Raw genomic sequence first — 27510 nt, forward strand, 5'->3', positions numbered from 1 at the left:
TGAAGATTACTCATAAAATAATCAGTCTTTGCTAACTTTGCACTATGTGCAACTAAAAAATTCACAACGTTATCTTCCTAAAGAAAATGTTAAATAAAGTAATTATTTTTTGCAGTTTTTATTTTTAAGTGATTTTATATGGATTAGGTCTTATGTAGTCAGTTGACTAAGGGAATAGAACTGTAGATGGTGTACTATTCTATTTTTCCTATTATTTAAATTTCAGAAGGTATTGAATACTTAAAATAATTCATACATGCTTCCCACATTATTAGAATTATCTACACTATCAACATGTAAATTTTTCCTTATCACTTGTTGGAGAACTCGAACCACTGTAAATATAATTTTTAAGAAATATTACTCCTAAGTTACTTCATTAGGTCAACAAAAAGTTAAATATTTTATTTGATTTTATTGTTTGTAAAGTGTGTGCATATGTAATAAATCTACTAGTATTTAGAGTGCACTTTATTGCTAAGTATCTTATCTAAGTATTTAAATTTTCAAATCAACCTGCATCAATTATTTGTTAATAGATTCACTGGCTTTATGCCAATTACCGATAAGCTTTAGATTAATCAGCATGTCTCTTAATATACGATTCTTAGCCTGACCCAGACAACTACCTATACAGAAAAAAGCACACATTCAGACAAATGTCTGCTGTGCAAAATAGTTTAGTGAGTAAATTTAAATCATGTTACTACATAATGTTTATTATGCAGCCTGTCAAAACTGATGGGAAAATACTACCACCCCCACCCCTTAGTATACCCTAACCTTACAATTCAGAGAAACTGAAATAAATAAAATTTTACAAAATCAAGCTTGACCAACAAGAGGCAGAATAGCACAGTGAGGCAGTCAAACATCAGTAAATTCCTTTGTGAGCCAATTAAAGTTAAGATCATTCATGATGTATCTATAAGATAATTATTATTAAAAATCACTTGCATTAACCATTTCTGACATATAAAAAAGCCAGTATATTTTGGTAACAATATTTTCGAACAACAGTTTTATTACACGAAGCTTAGCAACCAAAATGTAATCTAATATTGTTGTTAGTCTACCTACTGAAAGTATAAAACAAAAATTTAGAAAACAAAACTGGAAAATATTTGTTGTTATCTTAATTTAGAGTCTGTTGTTTAAAGTCGTTTGTTTTTATTTAAAAAAAAACATTGATGATATAACAGAAAACAGCTTAATTCAGAAACAATCTACGTCTAAAATAGAATTATTATTTTTCCTTTCACGATAAATTGTATGCACTTGATTCTATGCAAGGTTATCCTACCTACATTACACCTTTACTTGAGGTGCATTATACCAACATTCACTAAACTTACAAGGTTCCAAAGCAACCCTATCACTAAAATCATAATGGACTGACAGTAATCACACAATTGTATCTAGATAAATGCATTTTGGCTATTATGATATCTCCTATTTTGACCTAAAAGATAAAATCTTTAAACCCTATTTCCCTTTCCTATATTCTTGTTAAATACTGTCTTCAAATTCAGATGCCACTGATAATATCACCACAGACACAACTGAACAACACTTAATGCAGATATATTTTTTAACATAAAATACAAAAAGACTTCAAAAGCTCATAAGCAGATTAAACTGAAACTTAAACAAATTATAATATTGTGGTACTAAATAAGGTAAATGTAAATATATTAACTATAAAAAATATAAAAATAAAATGAGCATAATCAACATAAAATATATACATAATTACATTCAAAATCATACGTAAAGTAAATGATCCATAGTTACACAAAACAAAGTGAAATGAAAATAACTGAAAATTAAGGGATGCCAGACAACTTTAATCATACAAATTAGGCATATTTACACAAAAATACTCTTCAAGCTCTTAAAATACTTTTATGTTCTAATGCATGTTTCTATATTTCACCAATAAAGTTCTAATTTTTCTACATTTAAAATGTATTTCTGATAGATACTTACAAGATTAGCTACATTCTTGTTCAATGCCGCCCTCTATTTGTAAACCTTTTCTTCATGCACGCCACAAGCTTTCCATTCCTCCTGTTGGAATGGTGGAATGAGATGCCTCTTATACAAATCATCATGCTTCATCTCTTAACCAATAACAGCATGACAAGGTTATGTGATGCATGTGGTTCCCTCTATATTCTTCTACCAAACTATTACTTCAAAGCATTGCAGAAAAGGTCAGCACCAGAAAAATGTTGGGAGAAAGGGCAGGAAACATGAGAGAAAGTAGTAAGTACCTATCAGAAATACATTTTTGATAGAGAAAACTTATAATTCCCAATATGATACTTACCACCCACACATAATTACTTAGAACCTCACACTGAGAAGGAGAAGAAACCAGTGGAAGGGAACGACAGAATTACCCCCAAAATTAAATCCAAAAATCAGAAGAGGAGAACCACACCACTTCTGAACAAGTATATTCTTCACCTGTGTGTTGAGTGTGCAATACATAAGGGTGGAAACTGTGAGATGTAAAGTAGCTAGGGTGCTGCAGATTGTATTCAATAAGTCAACTACATGGAAAACCTTTGACATTCACCCAAGGATAGTATGAGAATCATACTATATGTACCTCAAACCTAAAAGTCGGGGATTAAGACCCACAGAATTCTCATCCTATTTTGAAAGGACATATATTGTAATGAATCAACTCCCTCAACTGTGGTATAGGCCGGTATTGTAGCTCTTTTTGTCAAACATCATACATAAATTGCAACTCCTTTCTCTCTAACTGACTGTCTTTCAAGTCTTTCAACAAAACTGTCCTTGAATTTCTTTGACTGGCAAAGGTGTGGTTCATTTATATCATAGATGTAACAGATGCCTAACCACAATGATAAACTTCAGTCATCCATACTTACATTTCACTGAAGTCAATCCTCATGGAAAGAACATAACAGAAGCTATTCTAGGTGATAACACATAAAGGACATCTTCAGAGGTCATCAGTTGCAATCAGATGGATATCACAAATAGACTTTTTGAATAAATAGTAAATCTAATGACCAAGTAAGAGCTTCTCTAGAATTGACAACTCTCTTATACAATTGTCTCCCTCCAGTCACCAACTTTTTCTTGAGTTATGTAAAATGCCATTTCTAATACAAAGAAGCTTTTGTAAAGTTAAACACAAGAATAGAAGTAAGGTACAATACACATATACCTCAGCAGAAAACAAAATCCTACAAAAATATTTTCTTTCCAATCCATTCTGTGGAATCTTCAGGTAACACCAACTTTTCTTTGAGTTATGTAATGGGTCTTTTGTATAATATGAAATTTTTCAAGATATTTATTTAAAATATATAAAATCCAATTGTCTCTCAGCAAAGTTCTGTTTGTCTGCATTGTTTAGGAACAAAACTCTGACCTGATATTGTTGTCTGACATAAGTACATAATACTATGAATGTTCAAAAAGGCTAAAATTTATTGCACTTTTTCTGAATTATGAAAATATGAGATCCAAAATATGCATTTTTATTTCATGAACAGTTTAATACTTTGTTACAATATGTGAATATTTATAAAAAGAACAAAAACAATAGAGCTAAAAACATTTGAAAGTATATTATGGAGTAACCAAAATCCTGAAAAACGTTTCCAATTTATTTCAGAACACTTCTGAACATAAAAATAACATGTAAACATTGTCCATATAGTCATGAAGAATAAACTAAAAATAAAAAAATGTCAAGAGTTTGATAAGATTTCTTAAATTTATATAAATGCCATGAACTTTGAAGTGACAGTATTCTTTCTCTGCTGATCAAAATCTTAAATTTATAAACACAAGTTGATATTTTGTGTAATTATCATATTATGAGTCATTTTTAATTTAAGTTGCACCATTCTTTTTGATTTTTTACAGTACATTTGAAAATTATTTTTATTTTGTCAATGTTTTTCATTTATGATGAAGAGAAAGATTATGAACAAAGATCACTGAAGGAAGCGTGGGGAAAAGGTTGGGCAAAGTTTTGATCACTTACCAGACCATTAAACTATAAGAATATTTACTTCAAAATTAACATCTGACTTACCCAGTAACTAGTGATATACACATAACTGGTCATTGCCATTTAAATTTAAAGGTGGTTTTAGTCTCAAGGCATCACCTGATCTATCACCAGAGGTCATGCTATCAACATCTTTGTACAATATGTAGCATAGTCATAGAACCCATGGGTATAATAACTGTTACCTCAAGAGAAAGACAAAGAAAACGGAATAGCTAGATTGAAAGCACTTGAATGACTTTCTTGAGTATTTATTATGTGTAAACTGTACATATGCAGAATAATGGATGAATTTTTAATAATAAAAAATTAAATGGGTAGGAAATGCATGGTGTACTTATATTCTACACTATTATAATAATTAAATGTTGTTGTTTTTTTACCTTATACTTGCATATTCTGATACCATGAAAGTTTAAGTCTAAGCTTAAAACTATGAAACTGTCCTTTTACTGAAAATCCACAGCAATTCAAATGAATAGTTTAAAATATAAATTTACCCTTGTATTTTCTATTAATTCCACTGCAGTCCATGGTTTGGTAGTTGGAAATTCAATCAATACACTTCTGGATATTTCATCCAATATCTTATCAATGCAGGAAGTTTTGATGTCTGCAACCTAAATTACAAAATTCTGTTATGAACAATTATTCATAATTCATATATTCTATTCACATAAAATTCAAAGCCTATAATACTCAAATTCTAAGTACCAAAGAAGAAAAACATAACTTGTATTGTGCTAAACACACAAATCTTTGTTACATTAATTTCTTCATTATACCAAGAAATATGTTGTATTATGAATACATGTAAAAATAAATATCAAGACAACAAATCAATAAATAGCAAATATGTTATGCAACCAAAATAATCTGCAAGACATAACGTGTGTCATTAAAAAAAATGATAGTTTAGTAATTTTCCACTTTCTGTAGCTCAGACTATTGTATCCCAATCAATAACATATTTTATGTGAATTTGTTCTACAGGACCCTCACTTCACACATCACATTAAGAAATTCATAAAATATTAAATATGCAATTTCCATTGAATTTATTCCATTTATTCACACTGAAAATTTATATGATAGAAAATCACAATTAACTTTCATGAACTGATAAAAAAATATGGGTAAAGCAAGGGATGTGCCCCAAGATGTAGAGTGGCTAGGGCACAACAGACCATACCTTGCAAGTCAACTGTGTCTAAAACACATCCATGGGATAGTAAGAAGAGCATTCTACTATCAGTAAGTCAACTACAATCCATATGTAAACATTCCTCTCAAATGAAACAAATTGGACCATCTCAAATATCCTCAGCATAAAGACATCAAGAGTTAGTGCAAGAGGAAGAAATAGAGCAACTCACAGCATGAAAGCAGTGCACTGAAAGTGAAATGAGTGAGAAGCCAGGTACCTCATGAAGACATGTGAGGATTTATGGTGATTGGTTCAGCTCTAAATCCAAAACCCAAAAACTAGGAATGGATGTTCATATGAGAATAAGATAAGTGATCCTAATAAAAATATTAGACTGCATGTATGCCAACACACCATGTGTAAGTACATCAGGTTAACTAGTTCAACTTTAAATCCAAAACTCAATTGCCAAGAACCAAAATTTATGCAGGAGTAGGATGAGAGATACCAATCACACAACACTGAAATGGTGAACTGCATATAAACAAACACACTACATGTGTGAATACAACTACAGATTGAATACAGTGTGAATACAGATTGACTGGTTAAGCTCTCTATCAACTGCCAAGAGCCAACACCCATGCAAGGGTAGAATGAGAAATCCCAACTGCACAACATGTGTGCAGACAATAGGATGATTGGATTAAGCTGTAAACTCAAACCACAGCCACTAGGAATTGATTTTCATGTTAGGATAGAATGAGGGATCCTAACTGTTATGACAGATCACTCCAAAACTATAACATCCCCTCTTAGTAGCTCATGCAAAGATGAAGTGTCTTTTCAAAGGATTAGAGTCAACTAAACCAGCACAACAGTATCATTCTCCTTTCAACTGGATGGTTTCATCATTGTTTATATCTATATATCTCATTCAGAAAAATACCTCCATAGTTCACCACTAAACCAGCTTGGATCTGGAAAATGGTAATGACTTTCACACTCCACTGTAAGAAACAAGGGGAAAAAACATAGTGAAGAGTCTGGAAAAATATTCACACAAGAGATGGTGCACTGGGTGGCCAGCAAACCCTACTTTGAAAAGCATACCAAACCTTATTTATTCAGTCTAAGGAATGGCAGGGACAGACAGCAATCCTCTTCTACTTTACACATAAATGCATATATTAGTACAATATAGAACAAGCATATTTACGAAGCAAAGATATCATGATGAATAACCTATAAGCAATCTTGTAAAATACCTCATCTCTAGTTAACGTGATTGTAATGAACAGTGTGTATTTTGAGGCAATGGAAATTATGAAAGTGAAGTCAACATACCCTTACAGTGTATGTTTTAATAGAATATTCATACTAAGATAGTGTCCCAGTAAGAGTGAACAGAATGTGTACCATGGGTATTCACTGTCCAGCAGATATCATCCACCCAACTGTGATCAAAGACTATGTATTCAAACTGGGAAGAACCCAAAAGTTATTGTGGCAGGACTGATAAATCCAGAACTCCAATCAGCATTGTGCATAAACAACAAATGGAGAAATCTTAATGTAGAACAGGTAAAGGATGGGAGGACATGGAAGGTGAATAAAAATGGCAATTACTCAGAATGCAACAAAAGAGCAACCAAACAAAAGAAAGAATATACCATAGAAGAAACCCCACATGATGCTAAGCACAAAGAAGAAGCAAAAAAAAAAAAAAAACTGATAAGGAAAAAGAGCTGACTCTAAGTCCCTATTTGAAGAAGATGTTCAACAAACAGTAGAAGACAGGGTCCTACCCCAGAAAATGCCACAAGCAAAGAAGCCATGTGTGGGAAGAAATAACTGAAGATGGAAGACACTCCAACAAGGAAGGAAGGTGGAAAAGTACCCCCTATGAAAATCCCAAACTATAGGCAAAATGCATAAAAAGGAGGTGTTAGGGAGACATTTCCTGAAGGAGTAAGAAGAAACTGGAAAATGAAGTGGAGGGCAAAATGGATAGCGTCAACACAGAATACTTATCATTAAGGACGATATTTAGAGAAGGATAAAAAAATGTATCATAAAATGTATCTAAAAAAACTTAGGTATGTCTAGAAGACACCATATTCGAGACCAAGGAAGGCAGGCGAAAGAAAATTGACAAAATATAAGTAATCCAAAATGGTTTGACAGTTGTAGGAGGAAGATGAGCAATACTTGGAGAAGGTAGGGTGATCACCACTACCCCCATGGATCCTCACAAACTAAATAAATTGTAAAAAGTATAAAATAAATTTAAGTAATGGTGTAGTGGAATAAACACCTGTGTTAAAGAAACTAAGATGTTTAACCTAATTATCCATTTACCAGTTACATGAACTACTGGTAAACCAAAAATAACAGACACTTGTTAAGTCTAATCAAACTGTGCAGGACAAAATATATCACTGAGCTCTAATTTAAAAACTTGAATCCAACAATTAAATGTACAATATCAGGAGAAGTTTATGTGGGTCCCAGCTCTAGGAATCCACACAAACAAAGTTAATATAAAGAAGCATATAAGATATATAATGACAAAAATGAAGTAGATATTAACTGTAAAATTCAGCAAGTGTGTATTGACAATAAAATATATATGAGATGTGATGTTGTGAGGAAGAAAGAACAACCATATTTATGAGATACTACTAAGATGAATTACATGTAATGTCAAAACAACATAGGTTCATGGCAAGCCTAATTCTAATGTTTAAGACAAATAATACAACTAAGCAGTAATTGCAAACCGAAACTTGACTATGAGTATAGACCAATGTAACAGAAGTAATGAACCTAAATAACTACATATAATATTATTAACAGTAACATTTTTCAAAAACCCTAATACTTTTCTTTACAAAATTAGCAGACTATATTTCAAAATGTATGAATTCCTCAAATTAAATCAAATCCAGATAAATGTCAGCTGACTGGAAGTAAAGCCAATAATTTCCCAGGCAAGGACTACCATTTGAAGCCAGGGTAGATATGCTGGTAGATGATATAACCCTCAAAGTGGTAAAATAACGTTTGGAATTCAAATTTCAAAGTGAATAACAAAAAACAACCATACTGGCAGAAAAAAATAAAAGTAGAAAACACTGTAATGAAGTATTAAGTTCTGTCACTAGGTAAAAATATAAAACAATTCCACTTTGGTATAAGTTACAAATGTTATTTCCGTATGATAAATAGTGAATTGGTTTAAAAAAAAAACAATTGATATTAAAATATGAATAAAACTAAAGGCAACTCTTAAAGAGAGCACAAATTAAATGTCAGAGCATGAGCATGGTCAAACGAGAAGTGATAGTTGGCTAGAAAATAGCACAGAGATAGTTATATGAGTCACATAGGTGTGTGGCACTACTACTGGTGGAGGTTCATCACATAATAATTTACATGCGAGAATCATTTACACTGTGTGATATGAAAAGTGCATGAGGTCTGAAAGCATGCAAAAAAATTTTGTGAATAAAAGGCAGCATTGAATGAAACCAACTATGCATGTAAGCAGAAGAAAGACACCATCTTGGAAATAAGAGTTAATTGCTAAGTAATCATTAATAACAGCTTCAATATCTTGCTTGAAAGCTTCTTCTCTTATTTTTTCAAGTATTAAATAAAATTAGATCTCTTTTTAATATTTTTCAGAGGCATTCCATTCAAGAACAATGACAAAATCACAACTGAAGATGTGGTAAGTGGACATTATGAACATCTGGCAAACCATAGTGTTCTGGTGTTCTGTTCTTCTACATTGTAACCAGTTATTTACTTGTTCATTAATACTCTGTTTTTTCTGTAGTTTTCATAAATGAGTCACTGGTTTCCCATACATCTACTTTTCAGAATTTTGTCATGTTAATTAAACTTCCATTCATTATGGATTGATACAAATATTTATTCCATTTGTGACATCAAGTTTTTTAGTGGTAATGTAATACATAAATAGCAATGAGCTCATTAACTTAAATGTTATCAATGGTAATCCAAATCACCAATGACAAATGCAAGCTATGCTCACTGTGTTTTGTTTCACTAATCTTTAGCAATAGTTCAAATCACTTTTAAACAAATGCAGCAAAAAAAGGTTTCAAGAAAGTCACTTTGTAGTTTTAGTTAAATTACCAAAAAACAGCAAATACCAATTCAACTTTCTACACTTTAACTATTCTGAACAAACATATATAATTCTACAAAATTCTACCAGCACTTATCAAGATATACAACTGATTTAGTTATTACACAAACATGATTTGACACTTGACTTAAAATTCAAGACAAATAAAAAAGGTTAAGTCACAACGAGAACAACAAGCAACATACTCACTGTTTCTTTCAGTACCACAAAATATAATGCTTTTGGTTTATGCACACAAATCACATGCAAGTCTTAAAACAGTTTTTTTAGATAAGAATTTCCATAATGTCTGTAAATTCACACTACTTTTAGTAAAGATTCTTCCAGCACAAGATATGTGCAATACTGGCAGAAAACATGAACATGCTAACTTTCCTCCACAAAATTCCTTCAGATTAAATGTTTATACACTGCCAAACCAGTAACTTTTTAACATAAAAATTATACTTTGTTTTAGGGTTAATTTTATAAGATGAATTGGTTCCAACACTAAAAAAACATTAAACAAAATAAATCCCAAACAGAGACTACACAACTAAACAAAAAGAAATGACAAATTTTAATCTCCTGACAAGTTTAGAAGGTTAACTGATCTGAATAATCACTACAATAAAAAGTGACAACAGGAGAGACAATAAGATAACACAGAGATAATAAATACATTTCTATAACACAGACTAAATAATTTGCAATGGGGTAAATTGTATATACTTCTAAAAATTCAACATCCTTATTCATACATTTTAATTTAAATTTACTAAAATTTTATAAAATTCTTTACACATATATACTGCAGCACTAAACAAAATAAATTAAGTCTGATTTCTAGCACTGTGTAACAAAGATACCAAATGTTTAATTTTAATGTGTAACACCTTTATGCCATAATTTTTTTTCTCAGATAAAATATTGGCACCTAATACAATCTTGTCTTTCCAACAATTAAACGATTTTATTAAAATAGAATCTTTGAAAAAATGTGATGCAAAGAATGCCTTAATTAAAATTAAATGGAAATTACCTGATTAATCACATGTTCTAAATGTTTTAGGGCTTTTCTGACAGTGTCCAAGTATTCTGGTAGTTTAAGAGATGTCCAAGTGATGTAGGTTAAGCCAGGTCCAAATACAGCATTAATCTTTATAATAATTAACAAAATCAGCACAAAACAGTAAAATAAAGAACGATCTTACAATTATTGATCAGCTTTTGTAAATTTTTAATACTTTTTGTCCAATAACTTCTACAACAAGTTCTTCTATATTAAAAATAATGGTTTTATGTATAAAGGATTTATAATTACCTACTTAAATACAGAAAAACAGAATGCATACAACACATTGACCAAAAAGTATTTCTAACAAAATCACTATCTTTCACAATAACACCTGTACATAAACCACTTGATTGATTATACTGACTGGTCACTTTTTTCAGAATCCTACTTCGATGAGTGACCAGTTAAATGAAAAGTGCCTTCACACATCCACATCATACATCATTTAAATGCTAATTATAGGCACGATGTGAAGACATCAGATGGTGCCATTCTGCAATAAAAGAGGCTAAACAAAGGTAATGGAAATAAAAAAAAATCAAAATTTCTTACTCAACTGAAATTACTATAACACTTAAGGAGTATTCAACAGGTTCAAGTTTCAAAATACATATATAATATGTTCATTTTAATAGGCGTGTATAGAAAAAATTCATGGTAACATACAATCTACATCTTCTTCCAATACTTCCAGAACAGATCTTAAAAGTATTTCACATGACAGATACTGTATCTGAAAGCTTTGACTGATACAAAAATTGTGACTCAGTAAAGGTTACAAAAAAAACATTGTCAAAAGGGTTCAAAGTTGGGTGTAAGCAATATGAGGTAATTGGTGTTTTTCTAGAGTCTCCCAAGAAAATGTTTCTTAATGTAGCTATCAACAAATACACACTAGTCAATTTGGCCAACTATGTGACATTTATGTACTCGTTTAAAGTTTTTATAAATTTAATATTTCTAACTTTCAATATAGTGTGCATATATTCATAAAATTTGGCAGACTTTTAGTTAACACTAAGTCTTTCACATACAAAAAAAATCATACTTTTTTATAGAAGAATTTTAATAAACTAAAATAAAGCTTGTCCATGAATATTTGTTTTGAATAGTCCATGCGTAAAGTCATTTTCATGTTAAGATTGAAAATATTTTTCCTTATCTGGAAAATATGAAATTTCCTTTCTGTAATCCCTAAAACATCCTATATACATTTCAAACGTTTATCAGTAAAAACTATACTTTATCTCTTATTTTCTCTATCCCATCTCTATATATGATCAATAATTTTGACAAATCTCATAACCACCAACAAAAATCAAAATAAATCCAAATTACCTTTTTTTCTTTCCATAATAACTTCAAAGTGTTACATGAAACTACATTCATTTATCCTAAGTGGATTTAAACTTCTACAAGTAGCCATTTATTCATAATTAAATTTTATTGTTTTATAGCCCTTTGAAACATGTCTAACTACTGTTCTCTTCATTATAAGTTCAAAATCACCTTGGACATGTGCAGCTCATGTTATGCTATCAAATTACATTACCCATGTGCTGCTTGTATACATGCTTTTGTGAAACATTTTTATTATATTATTACTTATTTTATGTAATTCTGACTAACTTAACAAGATCCCTATTTTTAAATTTTATAATAACAAACAAAAAATAAACATGAAAAACAAAAAAAATAAAGTACTAACCCAGTCTTCTTTTCTTTTGCTGTCAACTGTTGAGGAGATTTAAGTCCACCTTTTTATACTAATAGTAGAAATGCACTAAATATCTTTAATTTAATTAAATAATGCACCAAAGAACACAGACTAATAACATACAAAAAGTAGATATCTTCTCCAAACTCTCAATATGTTTTGGCTTTCTTACTATGTAACAAAAGTGATTACAAATTTATCCAAGCTAGTTTTTAAGTCTTTCACTGTACCATTGTCTGTACTCTGAGTGAAATTGACACAAAGTTATGCAATACGTTATTTAATAAATGAAACCCTTATCATTCTATTGGTCATATGTAATATATAATTAAATCTACGAGAGAGCTATTAACATATCCTTAAAAAGAGGAAGTGACAGGATGAGTCTGATTTTCCACTGATAACTTTGAAACCAAAAAAAACTGAAGGATATAAAAATTATGGATTATCTGATGATTCTATTCTTATTTTTTTCAAAATGTGGTTGACAAAATAGAGAAGAAAAGATGTCTAGAGAAATTATGTTATATGTGTCATACTGAGGGAAATTCAGGATTTTAAAAAATATTTCCTTGTAGAATTAGTAACTTAAAACTGATATATATTATAATATAGATGATTAGCTAAGATGTTATGGCATACTAATTTTTATAATGTAAACAAGGTGTGGTTAATAAAATTTTGAGTGTCAGAATAAAAGTTTGTGTCATACTTAGTAAAGGATACCTAGGGCAAAAGAGTTAAAAAGCATCAGAAAAACTAGAAGCACATTCAACATCTGACACAAACTTCTTTAAGCTAGAAGCTTCACTCATAGAGTAGAAATAAAATTAATATATTACAAACTGGTATTGACAAAGCTAATTACTCACACATTAGACAGAAATTTCTTATGTCTTGCATTTTGTACTATTAAAAAATAATGCATGTAGATATTATGTGAATGGAAACTGGCATTACCATTTATATGAGCAACTGATGAACATCCATTTATCTCTATAAATCTTTCTTTGGAACAAGATGGTTTTTAACATATATCAAAGCAAAAGGTGATAGCTACTGGAATATCTCATATAATTGGGAGAAGATAAATGAAGAAGTTTGGATTTCTGCAGCAAAAACAAACTAATAGCAGTGATGAAAAGAAGACAAACAGAGATTTGAATCACATATGCTTAAACTCAGATACATCACAAAGGTATGGTAAAATAATTAACTATTGATTCCATAAATATTTTTAGCCCATTTTAATCTGAGTAGTTTGTTGAAATGTTACTAATAAGTAGTGACTTCGGCATTTATTCAATTTGCTGGTTGTGTATGCAATGAGTAAAAGATCATACATGATAAAATACTGGCTAAACACACCTTGTGTTATGAAATAAGCCTGACGCTCCAAAGTTAGCCACAAATTGCTGTATTTAATTAAGACATTATCCAGTAACAAATCCACACTAATTTGGTTCCTATAAATCCTCATGATATGATATTAAATTGAAAACTTTTTATGAAAAAAACAGTAAGTTAGTAGCATACATATGAGTTGGTAACTTTATCAAGATAATATGTGACAGATGATGTTTTTTATCTAAAATTACATAAATTATAGCACTAAGGAATCACAAAGCTCAGCTTGTTGACAGCCAATTTGTATATACATATCTGGGTCTTAGTGAGAAAGGGAGGGGATGCATACAACAATTTTTCCCCAGAGCACATGGTTGCTCTCAGTTTTATATTAGAGCTTGATTGTGTAACCTTGACTACAACATTTGATTATGTTTAGAACATGTAACAGTACTTTAGGCTTAGCTATAATTCAACTTACTGGTAAACTGTAAAAGAGGTTAAATATATTTTTATTTTATTAAACACATATAATCTAAAGGCTACTAAATTACTTCATGTTTTAAAGATTAACTTATTTAGTTGACCTTATATCTGTTACTTTAAATTCAACTTTTACTTAAGTTATAATTCAGGATAAATACATTGTATTACTATTAATATTAGTAGTAGTATTATATAAACATCCAATAAAATAAAGACTAATTATTTGTCACTTCTACAAAATTCAAGATAAATTTAATTACTTTAGTGTGAACATAAAGTAGTAATAAAATCTGTAAGATATTTCATTCTCAAACAATAGTGTTAAAAATTAGCAATGGGATACTGATACTTAATACTGATTATTTATTTCCAGGCTACAAATACAATGGTTAATACCAGTGGAGATGATAACCATTCACAGTTTGTCTTATGTAATGGGTGCAATGGGTAGTTTTTAGTTGGGAACTCAGGACTGGTGTGTACTTTTAAAGGAAGCTAGTGGTAAAGATGTGTAATTTGCATGACGAGTCTGCAGCTTTGACAAGAAGTTGGAGGCTATCTAATTAAAGTACAAGCAACAGAAAAAGATAAATATAAACTGTGAGAAAAGGAAACAGGATTTCAAGAGAAGCTGAAGCTTTTACATCCAAAGTATACATCAGCTAAAATTACTTTTATGAAGTTAGACAAAGTACCTTTAGGACTAAAACTAAAAGTAGTGGATTTAATTGTAATTAGCTTATCCTACTGATCAATATATTACAGCCCTTGGCTTGTACAGATGAGGAACTATTGGAGGGAAGAAAAACAAGAGTTAGAGAAGGATGTGGATAATAAACTTAAGAAGGTTATAGTTGCAGGTAATTTCTTAATAAGGCATGTGGATAGAATATTTTGTATGGCGAACAGGGAAAAAAGAATTAGATTATGTTAACAGGGACACAAGTGAGGTAACTAACAGAACAGTAGTTATAATAAAGGTGGCTAGCAATGATGCATTTTTTTATTATGCATGTATAGGCTAATAACATAAGGAAGGTTGGTCAGTGAAATTAATTAATACATACAAGGGGTTAATAAATGCAGCTAAAGGAAAAGGTTATAACTTAATTGCGTCAAAAATACTGCCAAAAATTAATTGTAGGAATGAAATTATGAGTAGGTCATTAATTAATTAAAAATTTTGGGATAAATGTTAGGCTTGGGTTGATAAGTAACACTTAGCAGATTGGCTCGTTGGACTTGAAGATCAGTTAAATGGGCAACTTAAGGGAGTTTGTTTTTTAAATGGACAATTTACATTTAAATAAGGTCGGGTATGGCTTGTTTGCTAGGGCTATTAACTTGTCTGTAAAGGAACTTTTAGACTAGAAATGGGCAGTGGTGTGTACCAGGATAAACAAAATGCAAAAAGCATAAGATCTAGATCAAAGTTTAGTAATGGAAATGAGTAAAGAAGTAATTCTAAGGATTGGCTTAATTGTTATTATTGTATAAGAAATATAAGAAATAAAACAGATTACTTTATGGCACTGGTAGAAATGGAGAATTATGATATAACAGAAATAACTGAAACATGTTTAAATGTAGAAATATTTGATGACAGAAATATCTTTCAAATATTGAATTACAAATTATTTAATATGGGAGAGATTAATAAAAGAATGGGGGAAGCAGCTTTATATGTAAAAATGGAACATGTTATTGAAGTTGAGGATATAAAAAATAATAGCAATGAGATTTAACCTATTCAGGTTTCTATTAGTGGAAATAAAGGGAAAATACTTTTAGTGGGAATTTGTTACAGACCACCAAATAATATTAATGAAATTAGTAAGAAATTTTACAATGAGACTAAGATTTCACCTCTTAATGAAGACATAATTATTGGTGATTTTAATTTCAGATATACAGATTGGAAGATACTAAAATTAAACCATGAGGGAGGAAGGTATTGGGAAACTGTTAAAGATGGTTTTATTTAACAACTTGTTAAGGAACCTACTAGAAATAATGCTATTTTAAATTTTTTGTTAAATTCTAATACAGAAACTAACAAAACGATGAAAACTGGGGAACATCTGGGTGCAAGTGATATGGGTGCATATGGAGATAAGGAATAATATGTTAGTTACAAATATCAAAAACGGAAATTATCTTTTGTGAATTGGGCAGCTGAGTTATATTTGGAGACACTGATCAAATATGGAAATCGTTTCAAAGATAAATTTTTAAATATTTAAGATAAACATATTCCTAATGGAAAGAAAGGATAGTTGCAAGTAAAAAACCAGGTGCATTCATTAAGGATATAAAATATGAAATTAAAGAAAAACACCCAAAGTTTAACAAATTTAAATTTACTAATATGACAGGAGATACAAAATATTACAGAAGATCTAAAAAAGTTGATCAAACAGGAAATTAAGATATCAAAAAGGTTGGCTGAATATGCAAAACGTAAACAGTAAGAAATTCTTTAAATACATTGAAGGTAAACAGAATACTACCATACGAGTAGGTCCCTTGAGGGATGATAAAAGAAGTCTTGAACCTGATGATTATGAGATAGCTGGGTTATTAAATTCTGCTTTTCTTCAGTTTTTTTTAATAATGAATATTTAAGCACCATTCCTTATCTTAATATTGGATAAAGGGTATAAGATATAAAATAAAAATATCATAAATTTAAGAAATTTAAATTGAGTGGTATGATGGAAGATCAAGAAAGTTGGTCAAACAGAAAATTAGGGCTTGAAAATGGATATAAATGTAGTTGAGTAATATTACTGCATTAATTATCTGCTGAGCAAACACTGGGAAGTATAAAGAACAATGAGACTCCTTGGCCAGATAACATTTTCCCAAGGGTTTAGAAGGAGGATAATGATTGGATATGTGAGTCACCTGCTTCTATTTTTTGTAAGTTCTTGAATAGTAGGCTGGTGTCAAGGGATTAGAATTTGACTAATGTCACTCTTCTTTCTCAGGGAGGTAATAGAAATTCCTCCCAGTAATTATAGGCCGATTATACTTACATCAGTTGTGGGAAGAGTTTTGGAAAATCTGATAAAAGATGCATTACAAAGTAATTCAACAATGTTTAGAATTTTATTGAACAATAAACATGGTTTTACAAAGAGAAAATCATGTCTTATAAATCTTTTGACATTCTTTGAAAAGGTTACTGCTCGTGTAGATGAAAATAACAGTGTATATTTGGATTTTCAGAAAGCATTCAACAAGGTGCCACATGAAAGGCTTGTAAAAAAAATTATATCTTCAGAAGTGGAGGATACATTAGCTAACTGGATAGAAATGTGGCTGGATGGAAGAAAGCAGAGTTATTATAAATGAAGTTCAGTTTAACTGAATTAATACCACAAGTGGGACACCTCAGGGCTCAGTATTAGAACTTTTGCTCTTTTTGATTTACATAAATGACACAAATGAAGGAATAGTCAATAAATTACTTAAATTTGCTACCATTTATGCATAATGGATGTTTAAATTAATGATGTATTTTAGTGGAGAATAACCTTAATGTTTCAGAAAACTTCATTTCAAAGCAGACTAGTTGATTTGTTTATCTTTATTAATTCTGTTTGTTAGGGAAAAAACTCCACTAAAATACATATTTAAAAGTGATATAAAAGTATACCTTTTTCAGTAAAGGGCTCATAAGAGGAAGAAATACTTGGGGAATTTTCTTCTTTAATGACACAAAACTGTCTAATAATGCCTAGAAGAAATAAAACATAATCATGAAAATTTATACAATTTCTTTCAATTTATTTAGTGTAAGATACATCACATGTATTATATTGCTTAAAGGATAAAAATAGTTTGAACTACATCAACATATAATATAAACAACTGAAATGAAATGTGGAGTAATTTGTTTCTCTTTAATTCTCTTACGTAAACAGTTATATGAAATTCCAGTTTGAAATTCTTGTAACTGATACACAATAAGTATATATTCAAAATATATTTCATAAAATTTTCATGGATAAAATATTTATTTTTAAGAAAACACTATTACAGTTATTTAAATATCTCAAGTATCACATACTCTTAATCATTTCAAATATTTTTATAGTGAAAATAATTTTAGAAATAAGAAGAAAGAATTAGAGAGAACTAGATTTCTTTTAATATTACTGAGTTCTATTTCATGTATCCAATGAGTCCTAGCTCATCTTATTTTTATGAATTATTTATAGCTATCACTTAACGTTACCTACTGAAGCAGTTATTTAGCTAACAGAATGGCATAAAACACTAAGGAACAACAAAAGCACTAACTGATAAAAACACAATTTACATTTGTATCTTAGGCCTAAATTGATACATACAAAATTTTCTTATTATATTTTTTCATCAGTCTCAATTTCCCTTTAATAATTATTGTTTGACTTCAGTATTTTTATCTTATGTTTTCTTATAGAATAATAGTCCTGTAGTTTTGCAATAGATATAACAAAAATTACTATGAATGAAAAATGATAAAATTTCTCAGAGTTGTGGCTTATGCCAAAGCATTGTGAGATTCTTATTAAAACTCATTATTCACCATTTTAAGATATTCTACTAGTCACTTTATCATTACTACTCACCACAGAAGAACCTTTTCTAACCAATCACTTTTTGCTATTGTTTTAGCCATGTTATGAGGTAAAAATTTATTAGTTACTGTCTAATATACTTGTTGTGGCATTATTAAAGCCATTCAACACAGGATACTTCAAATAGTTATCAAGAGAAAATGAAAACCACATGAGAAATAAAAACTTGGATAAGCCTAATTCTTAGGGATAAACCTACATTGTGGAATAAACAGAAAAGTTATTAGGAAATACTAAAAAACCTTTTTTACAAGCAATATTTGTTACAGTTGCACAGAGATCAAAGTTCAAACAATAAATACGTTTTCAAAATTACAAAATAACACTATTTGGATATTTTCAAGTATAAAATCATTAAAATGTGGTTATAATTACTACAGTTACTTGAACTGTGAAATTTATTATTCAAGTGCACCCTCAGTATACTTGGTGACAAAGAACTACACTCTGGCTCTAACAGAGTTAGTAGCCTGTATTATCTATTGTGCCAAACTATCAGACTGTGGATGATAAAGCAAAGTGCATGTTTTTCCTACACCCAATAGATTACACAGCATAAAAAATGCTGGGGTACTGAACTTAGCCCCCTAATCTATATAAAAATCTTCAAGTGTGTTAAATTGGTCTACCAATTATCCTCCAGCACATCATCTACAGACTATGCAGAAGTATTGACTAATAAACTAATCCCAGTTTAATTAGTGCAATTGATAATAACTAGCAATATCCAGGGTTATTCTCTACAAATGAGAAATTACCATTCTCTGCTGGAGCTAGCTTTTTGTCTCTTTACAACAGTGCTTAACATCACAACCTGAATTATGTTAATGAAACTAATATCATACAAACAAAAATGTGTGTAACATCTTCGTAGCTTTCAACCATTTGGAAAATTTTCTGCCTTAGAAATTTGGAGACCACTGGCTGCCATAAATAACTTTAGTAAAATATCTTGGTGATTTATAATGCTGGCACAACAAACCTTTTCATATTTTTAAATGCTTGTTACAGGCTATGTGCATCTGCCAAATATTTCTTGCACCTTTCTGCAGACCAAGAAGCACTTTTCATACGTATGAGTCTTTCAGTTATTTTTTCCACAGCTCCTTAAGCATCAATCATGGTATCCAATTGCTTATGAAATATACTATTGTATGGTTTAAATTTTCTACGGCAGAAACAGAGTTAAATTTCAAGGTGTTCAGAGTCAAGACATTCAACAAATGGGTTGGGTCTTATTATACAGTGAAACAATCTCTTGGTATTTATGTTTCGTGAACCTGGCTCATGCATTATAAATCATACTTCTGCAACATTGTTACCTGGCATACAATTACACTTTATACATTTTACAGGTTTATAAGCTAGAGTAACATATGATATGGGTAAACTTTATACCATATATTACTGCCAGGAATGTTTGGTCACATTCCTCATTCCATCTATATACATTAGTATTTTTGAGAATAAATAATGGTGTAACAGTCTGGAACAGATTAGCCACAAAATTTCAGTCATAGGACATTAAACCAAGGAAAGTGCTGGTTTCTTGTTTGGTCATAGTTTGAAACTAGTCCAACGCCACTGCAATTTTTTATGGTGAGTAAACTCCATCTTTTCCCACAAAATGACCAAAAAGGTCCACCTTCATGCATATAAGCAAGTGCTTCCTTGGTTTCAATTTTAAATCAACTGTTCTTAAATACTAAGGTACCATTCTCAGATTTTTAATGCACTCTCAGATGTTCAGCCAAACATCAAACCATTACAAACCAGGCATTTTTCCCATTGAAGCCTCTTCCACATATTTAATAACCTCTCAATAATGGTAATTGTAAAGTCCAAATAACATGACACTAAACTTATACAATGCTAACTCACGTGTTAAAAGTAATTTTAGCACAACTCTCATTATCCTATGTGACATACCAGTATCTATATCATAAGTGTATAATCAGCATCTTCCTTTCTGATGTATCCAAACATTCACATTTCCATAGGAGTGGAAAATGCATCAATATGGGTCATCACATTAACCCATTTGAAATCAACATTGAACTTTAATGCATCTTCCTTTCTGATAAATAACACTAAATATGACCATGCACTCTATGAAGTCTGTATTATAACTAGGGTTATGTATCACATCATAGTAGTCAATACAATATCCACCTATATATAGATGTTTATCTTCTCTGTAATTTGTTATCTATATTACTAACATTGTCTTATTTAAGTACTCTACACTTTACAGTGGTTTTTCAAATTTTTGGTTTGATCAACTAAATAGCAGGTGACCAGAGAAATAAAACAAAAAAGTAAATATCTGTCTATCTATCTTGGTATCATTAATTTTCATGTGATGTTTTTCCTAAAAGAAATGAAGACAACATCTAGAACTCATTACTTATTTTCATTCATTGAATCACTATTAACTTTTAACATAAATACTTTATTAAAAATTCAGTTTTTTCTGTACAAAATTTACTCAAAGCTTGCCAAATTTTGTGAAGATACATAAATCATGTTGTATCAGACAATATATTGATATAATCATATCACGTCTTCATGATATGATACTCATATCACAGCACTGTATCATGTACCACCATACCTTTAATTACAATGTATTTTAACATCCACTGCTCTAGGGCCATTATTTAATCAGACATGCATAATCTGTGTCAATATGATAGCAAATTACTATTTGGTCCTAAAAGTATATTGGCAAAATCAACCAACATCTCACTGAGCTTCTGCTACTATGTTAAATCAAGACTGCTTCTACACCCCTCAACCACAGGCTTCACATATGTCAATACCAAGTATTTATGTTGGAGTGGTGCTACTCACAGCAAAAATGTTGGTTACCTCTACTTCATTTGTCATGTTGATGACCATTCCAGTGCTAATCTAGATAGCTGATAGCTCATAATTACATAACTCATAGCAAAATTGTTGGTTACCTCTATTTCATTTGTCATGTTGGTGACCAATCCAGTGCCAATCTAGACAGCTAATAGCTCATAATTACATAACACTGGGAATCCATCCCACAAGAGACAGATCACTGTTAACAGGAAAAATATGCAATTCATGTGTAAAGATAAAATCAGAAGGAAAAGTTCTGGTAAAAAGAAGTAAAGTTAAAATCTAAATAATGTTATAAAAAACTGATATGACATGTAAAAAGCTAAAATCACAATCAAATTGGACAGTGTCACCATTACCAATGACACAGTCAAATGTCAGGGGTAAACTTCTAGAAAGTAAATGTCTAAAATGGTGTTGTCACTCATGGTCATAACAATAACATAATAGTAAAACATGGATTACCATGAATTAAGTATCACAAAGACTACACATTGGTGGATCAGTACTAGACAAAGGAAAATGATGAGTTAAAGAACTGTGATCATTGCATAGTATAGCCTAAACAACTTTCTTCTTTCAATCTCTATGGAAACTAGGCAGCCAAAGAATAGCAGTCGATTTAATATGAAAAAATCTTGTCATGAAGCTGCTCATCCCAAGCTGGCTGCCAAATAGTATGAAGATATGTCTTTATCACAGGACCATAGTCCATAAATGGAACAGGAAAGACTGTAGCAGCACCAGATCAGATGTACTTAGCTTCAGTGTCACCAAGCTCATTTCCACAAATACTGACATGGATAGAAACATAGAAAAGTGGGCCAGTCATTGTTGAATATCAACGAGAACAGGGTGAGAACTAATTTTAAGCAATTCCAGGGCAAGTAGACTGAAAGAGTCAGTGATAATTGTAGAAGCAGCATGCTGCATTGCTTCTACATGATCCAGGGCAAAAAAAAGGCACACAACTCAGCAGTGGACACAGAAACTGTAAAAGGAATACTGAGCAACCACTGAGTCACAACAAACAATAACAGTGCTCACAGAGTGACCTGACTTTTAACCATCCATAAAAACAGGAACAAAAGAATGGTTTGACAGATGTTCACCAAATTGAAGATAGTACTTCCATTCATGAATTTCTGCCTTTCTCAGATGGCTTAAAGGAAGATCACAGATAAGGATGGTATTAAGCTATGTCATGATAGGCTAAGCATTGGAGACAGCAATGTCTTCCAAAAACAGACCCACTTCAGCTAGCTGTGCCTGAATATGAAGACCAAAAGGAAGAACAGCAGACTATCTATTCTAAAAGAGCACAGCCCACAGAGGAAGGAAGACACAACCACAGGTGAAATGCTGTGGTACAAAACATACTCTGATGGAGGCACAGAAAGCTCTATCTGCATGCTCACTGTAGCAGTGGAATACTGCACAGAAATATATGTCTGTAGTGGAGTAGGGGACAACTACTTCCATGCTTATGGCTAAGAAATGTTATTAACAGTACTAAAATGATGTATTTCTTTCTCTTATATCTCTTCATGGCAAGATGTATTGCTAAAGGGGTGGGAATCACCATAATTAATGCAGCAGGTGTCCAAATGACACTTATAAGCATCATAGTCTTTGCCACCACAATTAGCATACATCACAAAACCATGACAACATGCCTTCAACTGACAGAAACACTGATACTTGAATCAACTAATATACTTGGAAATGCATGATCATACCTTATATTTAAAATAGCGTGAATTTACACACCCATGTGATGATGTAAACTTCAAAATAAGAACATTGGCAATTCCTTCCTTATGAGTGGAAATATGTCACACTGCAGAAGCTCCTTAGCTGGAGAAACCAGTGAGGATTTCTGACTCAGGGATGTTCTTCAAAGCCCTCTTAACAATCATACCTCATGAGTAATTAAATGCAGCATGGGAAGTAACATAAATGGGTATACGAGGTATGTTCAAAAAATACGCAAACTGTTTGAATTACGTGGCTCCAGTTGGTTCCAGGGGAATCCGCTTGGTGTCGCTAGGTTCGCACAGGTCAGCTGATTACGACACCATTTCCCGATTACAGATATCTTTATTTGTGTATTAGCTACGCGGTTTTAAGTGAAGTGTAATTTTTTCGTTTGGCGGACTTCAGAATGAATGACCTGAAAGAGCAACGACTTGCTGTGAAATTTTGTGTTAAACTTGGAAAATCTGCGACTGAAACTTTTGCTATGCTTAACACGGCTTACGGTGATGTTGCTTTGAAGTGTACGGCATGTTTCAAGTGGCATGAACGTTTTAAGGATGGTCGACAGTCCATTGAAGATGATGAGCGACCTGGACGTCCTTCCACGTCAACTGACGACCCACACGTCGACAAAATCAACACCCTGGTGTGGACAAATCGACGTCTGACTGCCAGGGAGCTTGCTGAAGAGTGTGGGATATCAGTTGGATCTTGTTACGAGATTTTGACCGAAAAATTGAAGATGCACAGCGTTGCTGCGAAATTCATCCCTCAGAACTCGTGAGTTTTTGGCCAAACACTCGATCACTGTTCTTCCCCACCCCCCTTACTCACCTGACTTTGCTCCTTGCGATTGTTTCTTGTTCCCCAAACTCAAAAGACCCTTGAAAGAAAGAAGATTTGAGATGATTCCCGAGATTAAGGCAAATGCGACGAAGGAGCTGGAGGACATTACAAAAGAAGCTTACCAGGACTGTTTCAACGAGTGGAAACACCGTTGGGATAAGTGTGTGCATTGGGGAGGAGAGTACTTTGAAGGGGTCCCAGACTTGTAACTTCTAAATAAAGTACATTTTGTTTTATGACGTCAGTCCTCGTATTTTTTGAACAGCCCTCGTATCCCCAATAACTTTTGAACTGAGGAGGAGTGTAGATGTTTCCATCAAGATATCCCAATAACATAGCTTATTGACTGATTTTGGAAAGCCAGCAAGCCCCTCTAATCCTTTGTGAGTTAAAAAGGACACATTTGCCCTAAAGACTTCTCTGACAATGAATGTAAAAAACAAAAAAACAAGGTGCAGGTTCTGAATGGGTTAAAGACTAATGGTCTGAGTCATTTACTAATTAGCTGCTTTTAATAATAGGAGAATGTTACAATGTCCACTGACTCCACCCACCAAAGGGAATGCAATAAAATGCCAAACAAGAACACTGCAGCAATACCAAAGCTTTGTGAACACTATACCCAAACACCAGCATCAAACCTAATGTCTACAACACCCATTAATAATGCCCAACACCAGTACTCAGTTCAACTTAGCCTAGCATGACCAGTCAAGTGGCCATGAGGGGGCACCCAAGACCACTCATTCACAGAAATTCATGGCTAAAGTGGTGTGTTGCAGTGCCCCAGACACCATTCAACCACCAGGTTCCTATCTTACCCTTCATGGGTCATTGCACACAACAACCAAGTGTTTAGATGTTCATCTCCAAAAGTAGGTAGACTGAAAACACAGAACTTTTCCTTAGAGTTCCCCAACCACATACAGGAGTCCACTTGAAAAAGATACACCAAAATACTGCTAGTCCCTCCACAACATGCCATTATGAAGTATGCTCTTTCTGAGCCTGGTCTGGCCATCACTGGTTAAGTTTTCCATTGAAGAACAGCTCACATGATGCACAAATACAATGGATGGAGAATTTATGCAATATGTTCATCCTTAACATACCAATGCCAGACCCAAAGTCACAAATGAATATCTTCATTCTGTGGTTTCTCATATCATGTCTAGGCTATCACTATTTGTCAGAATGAAATCACTGCTAACAGGATGTAGCAGTTTCACTCAAAGCTTATACAAGATCAACCAGTGTCCAATCAGTTATACATCAACCACTAACACTGCCTCTCACACTTATACCTTCAAAGGCACATATCAAGTACAACCTAGCTTAAAGAAGCTAGTCTATATATCAAATGTTTGGGTATAGGGCTGCCTATGCTCTACATCCACAGTGGTGGCCATTTTCAACTTGAAGTTCCATTAGTTTTCAGAGTGGAAACAGCATTACATCTGTTGTGCAGCTGAATAATACTGCTAGTTTCACCTATCTTGCTATATGACAAGGTATGCAAGTTCATTTTTTAAAGTGTTCCTGCTTTCCTTTCACAGTAATGTCTAGATGAAGGTATAATCAGTACTAACTATGGCACAAATATAATGGGTGAACCAAATAAGCTTTGTCAATTCAGTGGGAACCAATGAGTGTGCCTTGCAGTGCAAAGATGTGTTGACTACTTTGTATTCTGTAAAACTTGAGTTTATCTTGAAGCACAGCAGACACTTTAGGGGTTTTTCTCTCTTGTGATTTGTTCGAAATTACCACTAAAATCTTTTCTTTGTAAAACCTGCCTTTTGAGTCTTGATCTCATCCCAATTGACAATTCAGTTTTCCACCTAGTTGATATGTCAGTATCCTACTCAGCTACAACTGTATCCTAATCCTGCAACTGTGCTTTGCTGAAATACTCCAGCATTAGAGATCAGACTGTCCAAACCCAGGGATAGGTGTTTATCACTTGTTTCTGAGTCTAGCCATTCCTTCTGAAATGCTTCAGGATGAAGTCCAGACTTTCTTTTGCTCCACCATAAACATAAATGGCAGTATCTGTTTAACCTTTCTAAAAGTTACTTATAGTTTCAGTGTATACTTCTCACTCACAAACCCTTAGCCATTACAAGAATAAGATATCCTAAACATCAGCAGTGCAGTGGAGTGAACTTCCACAGGGCCTCCTACACTCAAACAATGGCTTTGCATAACCACACTCATTTCTATGATCCATGGATAACAAGAAAATATACCTCTTGGCTTAAAGAGGCTCAGTGCTGCCCTATGTATAACCAACTTCATTACTGCATGCCTGTTTCACCTTCTGGTAAACACCATCCACCAATAGAACCTACAGTAGTCCCTGTTAGCCTTTAATGGAGGAAAAGTTGTCAGTCAGAGTGAGGGTTTAATTACTCTGGCTGGTGAATTATCAGTAATCTATTATCAGTAATTACCTACTACAGAGAATGCACCATTCAGTCATGGTCACACTATGAAGTAACATGCTTACCATCAATTATCAATAACTTCTGTGAAGTGAGGATAAACTTCAAAGGAAGAACTCAACCAGCCATTTTAGGTGTACCATATTTGTTAGTTCTCTTTTGCAAATCTACAGATGCAATAAGAAAGGCATTATAGTTCTTCCTACCCTCTGCAAAATTCTGATGTCCAGAAGAGAACTGTTCTAGTTGTTTTGCACAAATCTCTCTTGCAGCCATTGCTCCTACATCTTCATCTTGGTACTATGTCACTGGACTCACAAAAAAAAAAAAATCCTTGAATTCAAAGTTTCAACCTGACAAGACAAGAAAATAGAGGAACATATGCAACTGCACATGCCAAGAGAATAACAGAAACTAAAAAACAACAACAAATCAAAATATTTTGATATTCTCAGACTTACTGATTTTCTCACAAGTAATTTGAGGCTTACTAGAAAATATACTACAGAGCACAAGCCTGACTTCACTTGGTCTAACACTAAAAAGGAAATTAGACACAAGTCTGCACAGTTAATTAATCTTTTCTCATCCAACAATTAAAGCTATAGAAAAAAGTAAGTATTGTACCTTTATTGAAGAAAGAGAAAGAGGGAGGGAGTTAAATTAAGCTATACAAGGTCCCTAAAGTACACAGGATAAAATTTGTTTGAAACAAACATTAAAAAAAGACAAGTTTCCTACGACAGTTAGTTAAGTTCATGTTAAGTTGTTCTAAGCTACCCATAAGCCTGATGGTTACTATTTCTACAAAACAAGGGATGTCATATTGCAAAGACATAATTGAACTACCAGCAGAAAAGATCATTTTCTATACAAGATGTATTATAAAGCAATTAATCTTTTCCACAAGAGAGTATATGTGATGTTCTAGATGACTGACACACTCCTGTGAATAACTAGAGTGAA

At 32.2% G+C, this 27510-nt stretch overlaps 1 protein-coding gene across 1 annotated transcript in view; it reads right to left on the bottom strand.

The window, feature by feature from the left end:
• LOC143227364 (dynein axonemal heavy chain 8-like) overlaps positions 1–26820 on the bottom strand; it is a 45561-nt gene extending 18741 nt beyond the window's left edge. Inside the window, exons 1-5 of the mRNA XM_076458818.1 lie at positions 26751–26820; positions 26014–26165; positions 17659–17739; positions 10412–10528; positions 4564–4683 (exon numbers count right to left, since the gene is read on the bottom strand). Of these exons, the coding sequence (XP_076314933.1) occupies positions 4564–4683; positions 10412–10528; positions 17659–17739; positions 26014–26165; positions 26751–26820 (540 nt within the window). The remainder of the gene's footprint in view (positions 1–4563; positions 4684–10411; positions 10529–17658; positions 17740–26013; positions 26166–26750) is intronic.
• Between the last annotated feature and the right edge of the window lie 690 nt (positions 26821–27510).

This window comes from Tachypleus tridentatus, chromosome 9 (assembly GCF_004210375.1).
Source record: "Tachypleus tridentatus isolate NWPU-2018 chromosome 9, ASM421037v1, whole genome shotgun sequence".
NCBI classification, from domain to species: Eukaryota; Metazoa; Arthropoda; class Merostomata; order Xiphosura; family Limulidae; genus Tachypleus; species Tachypleus tridentatus.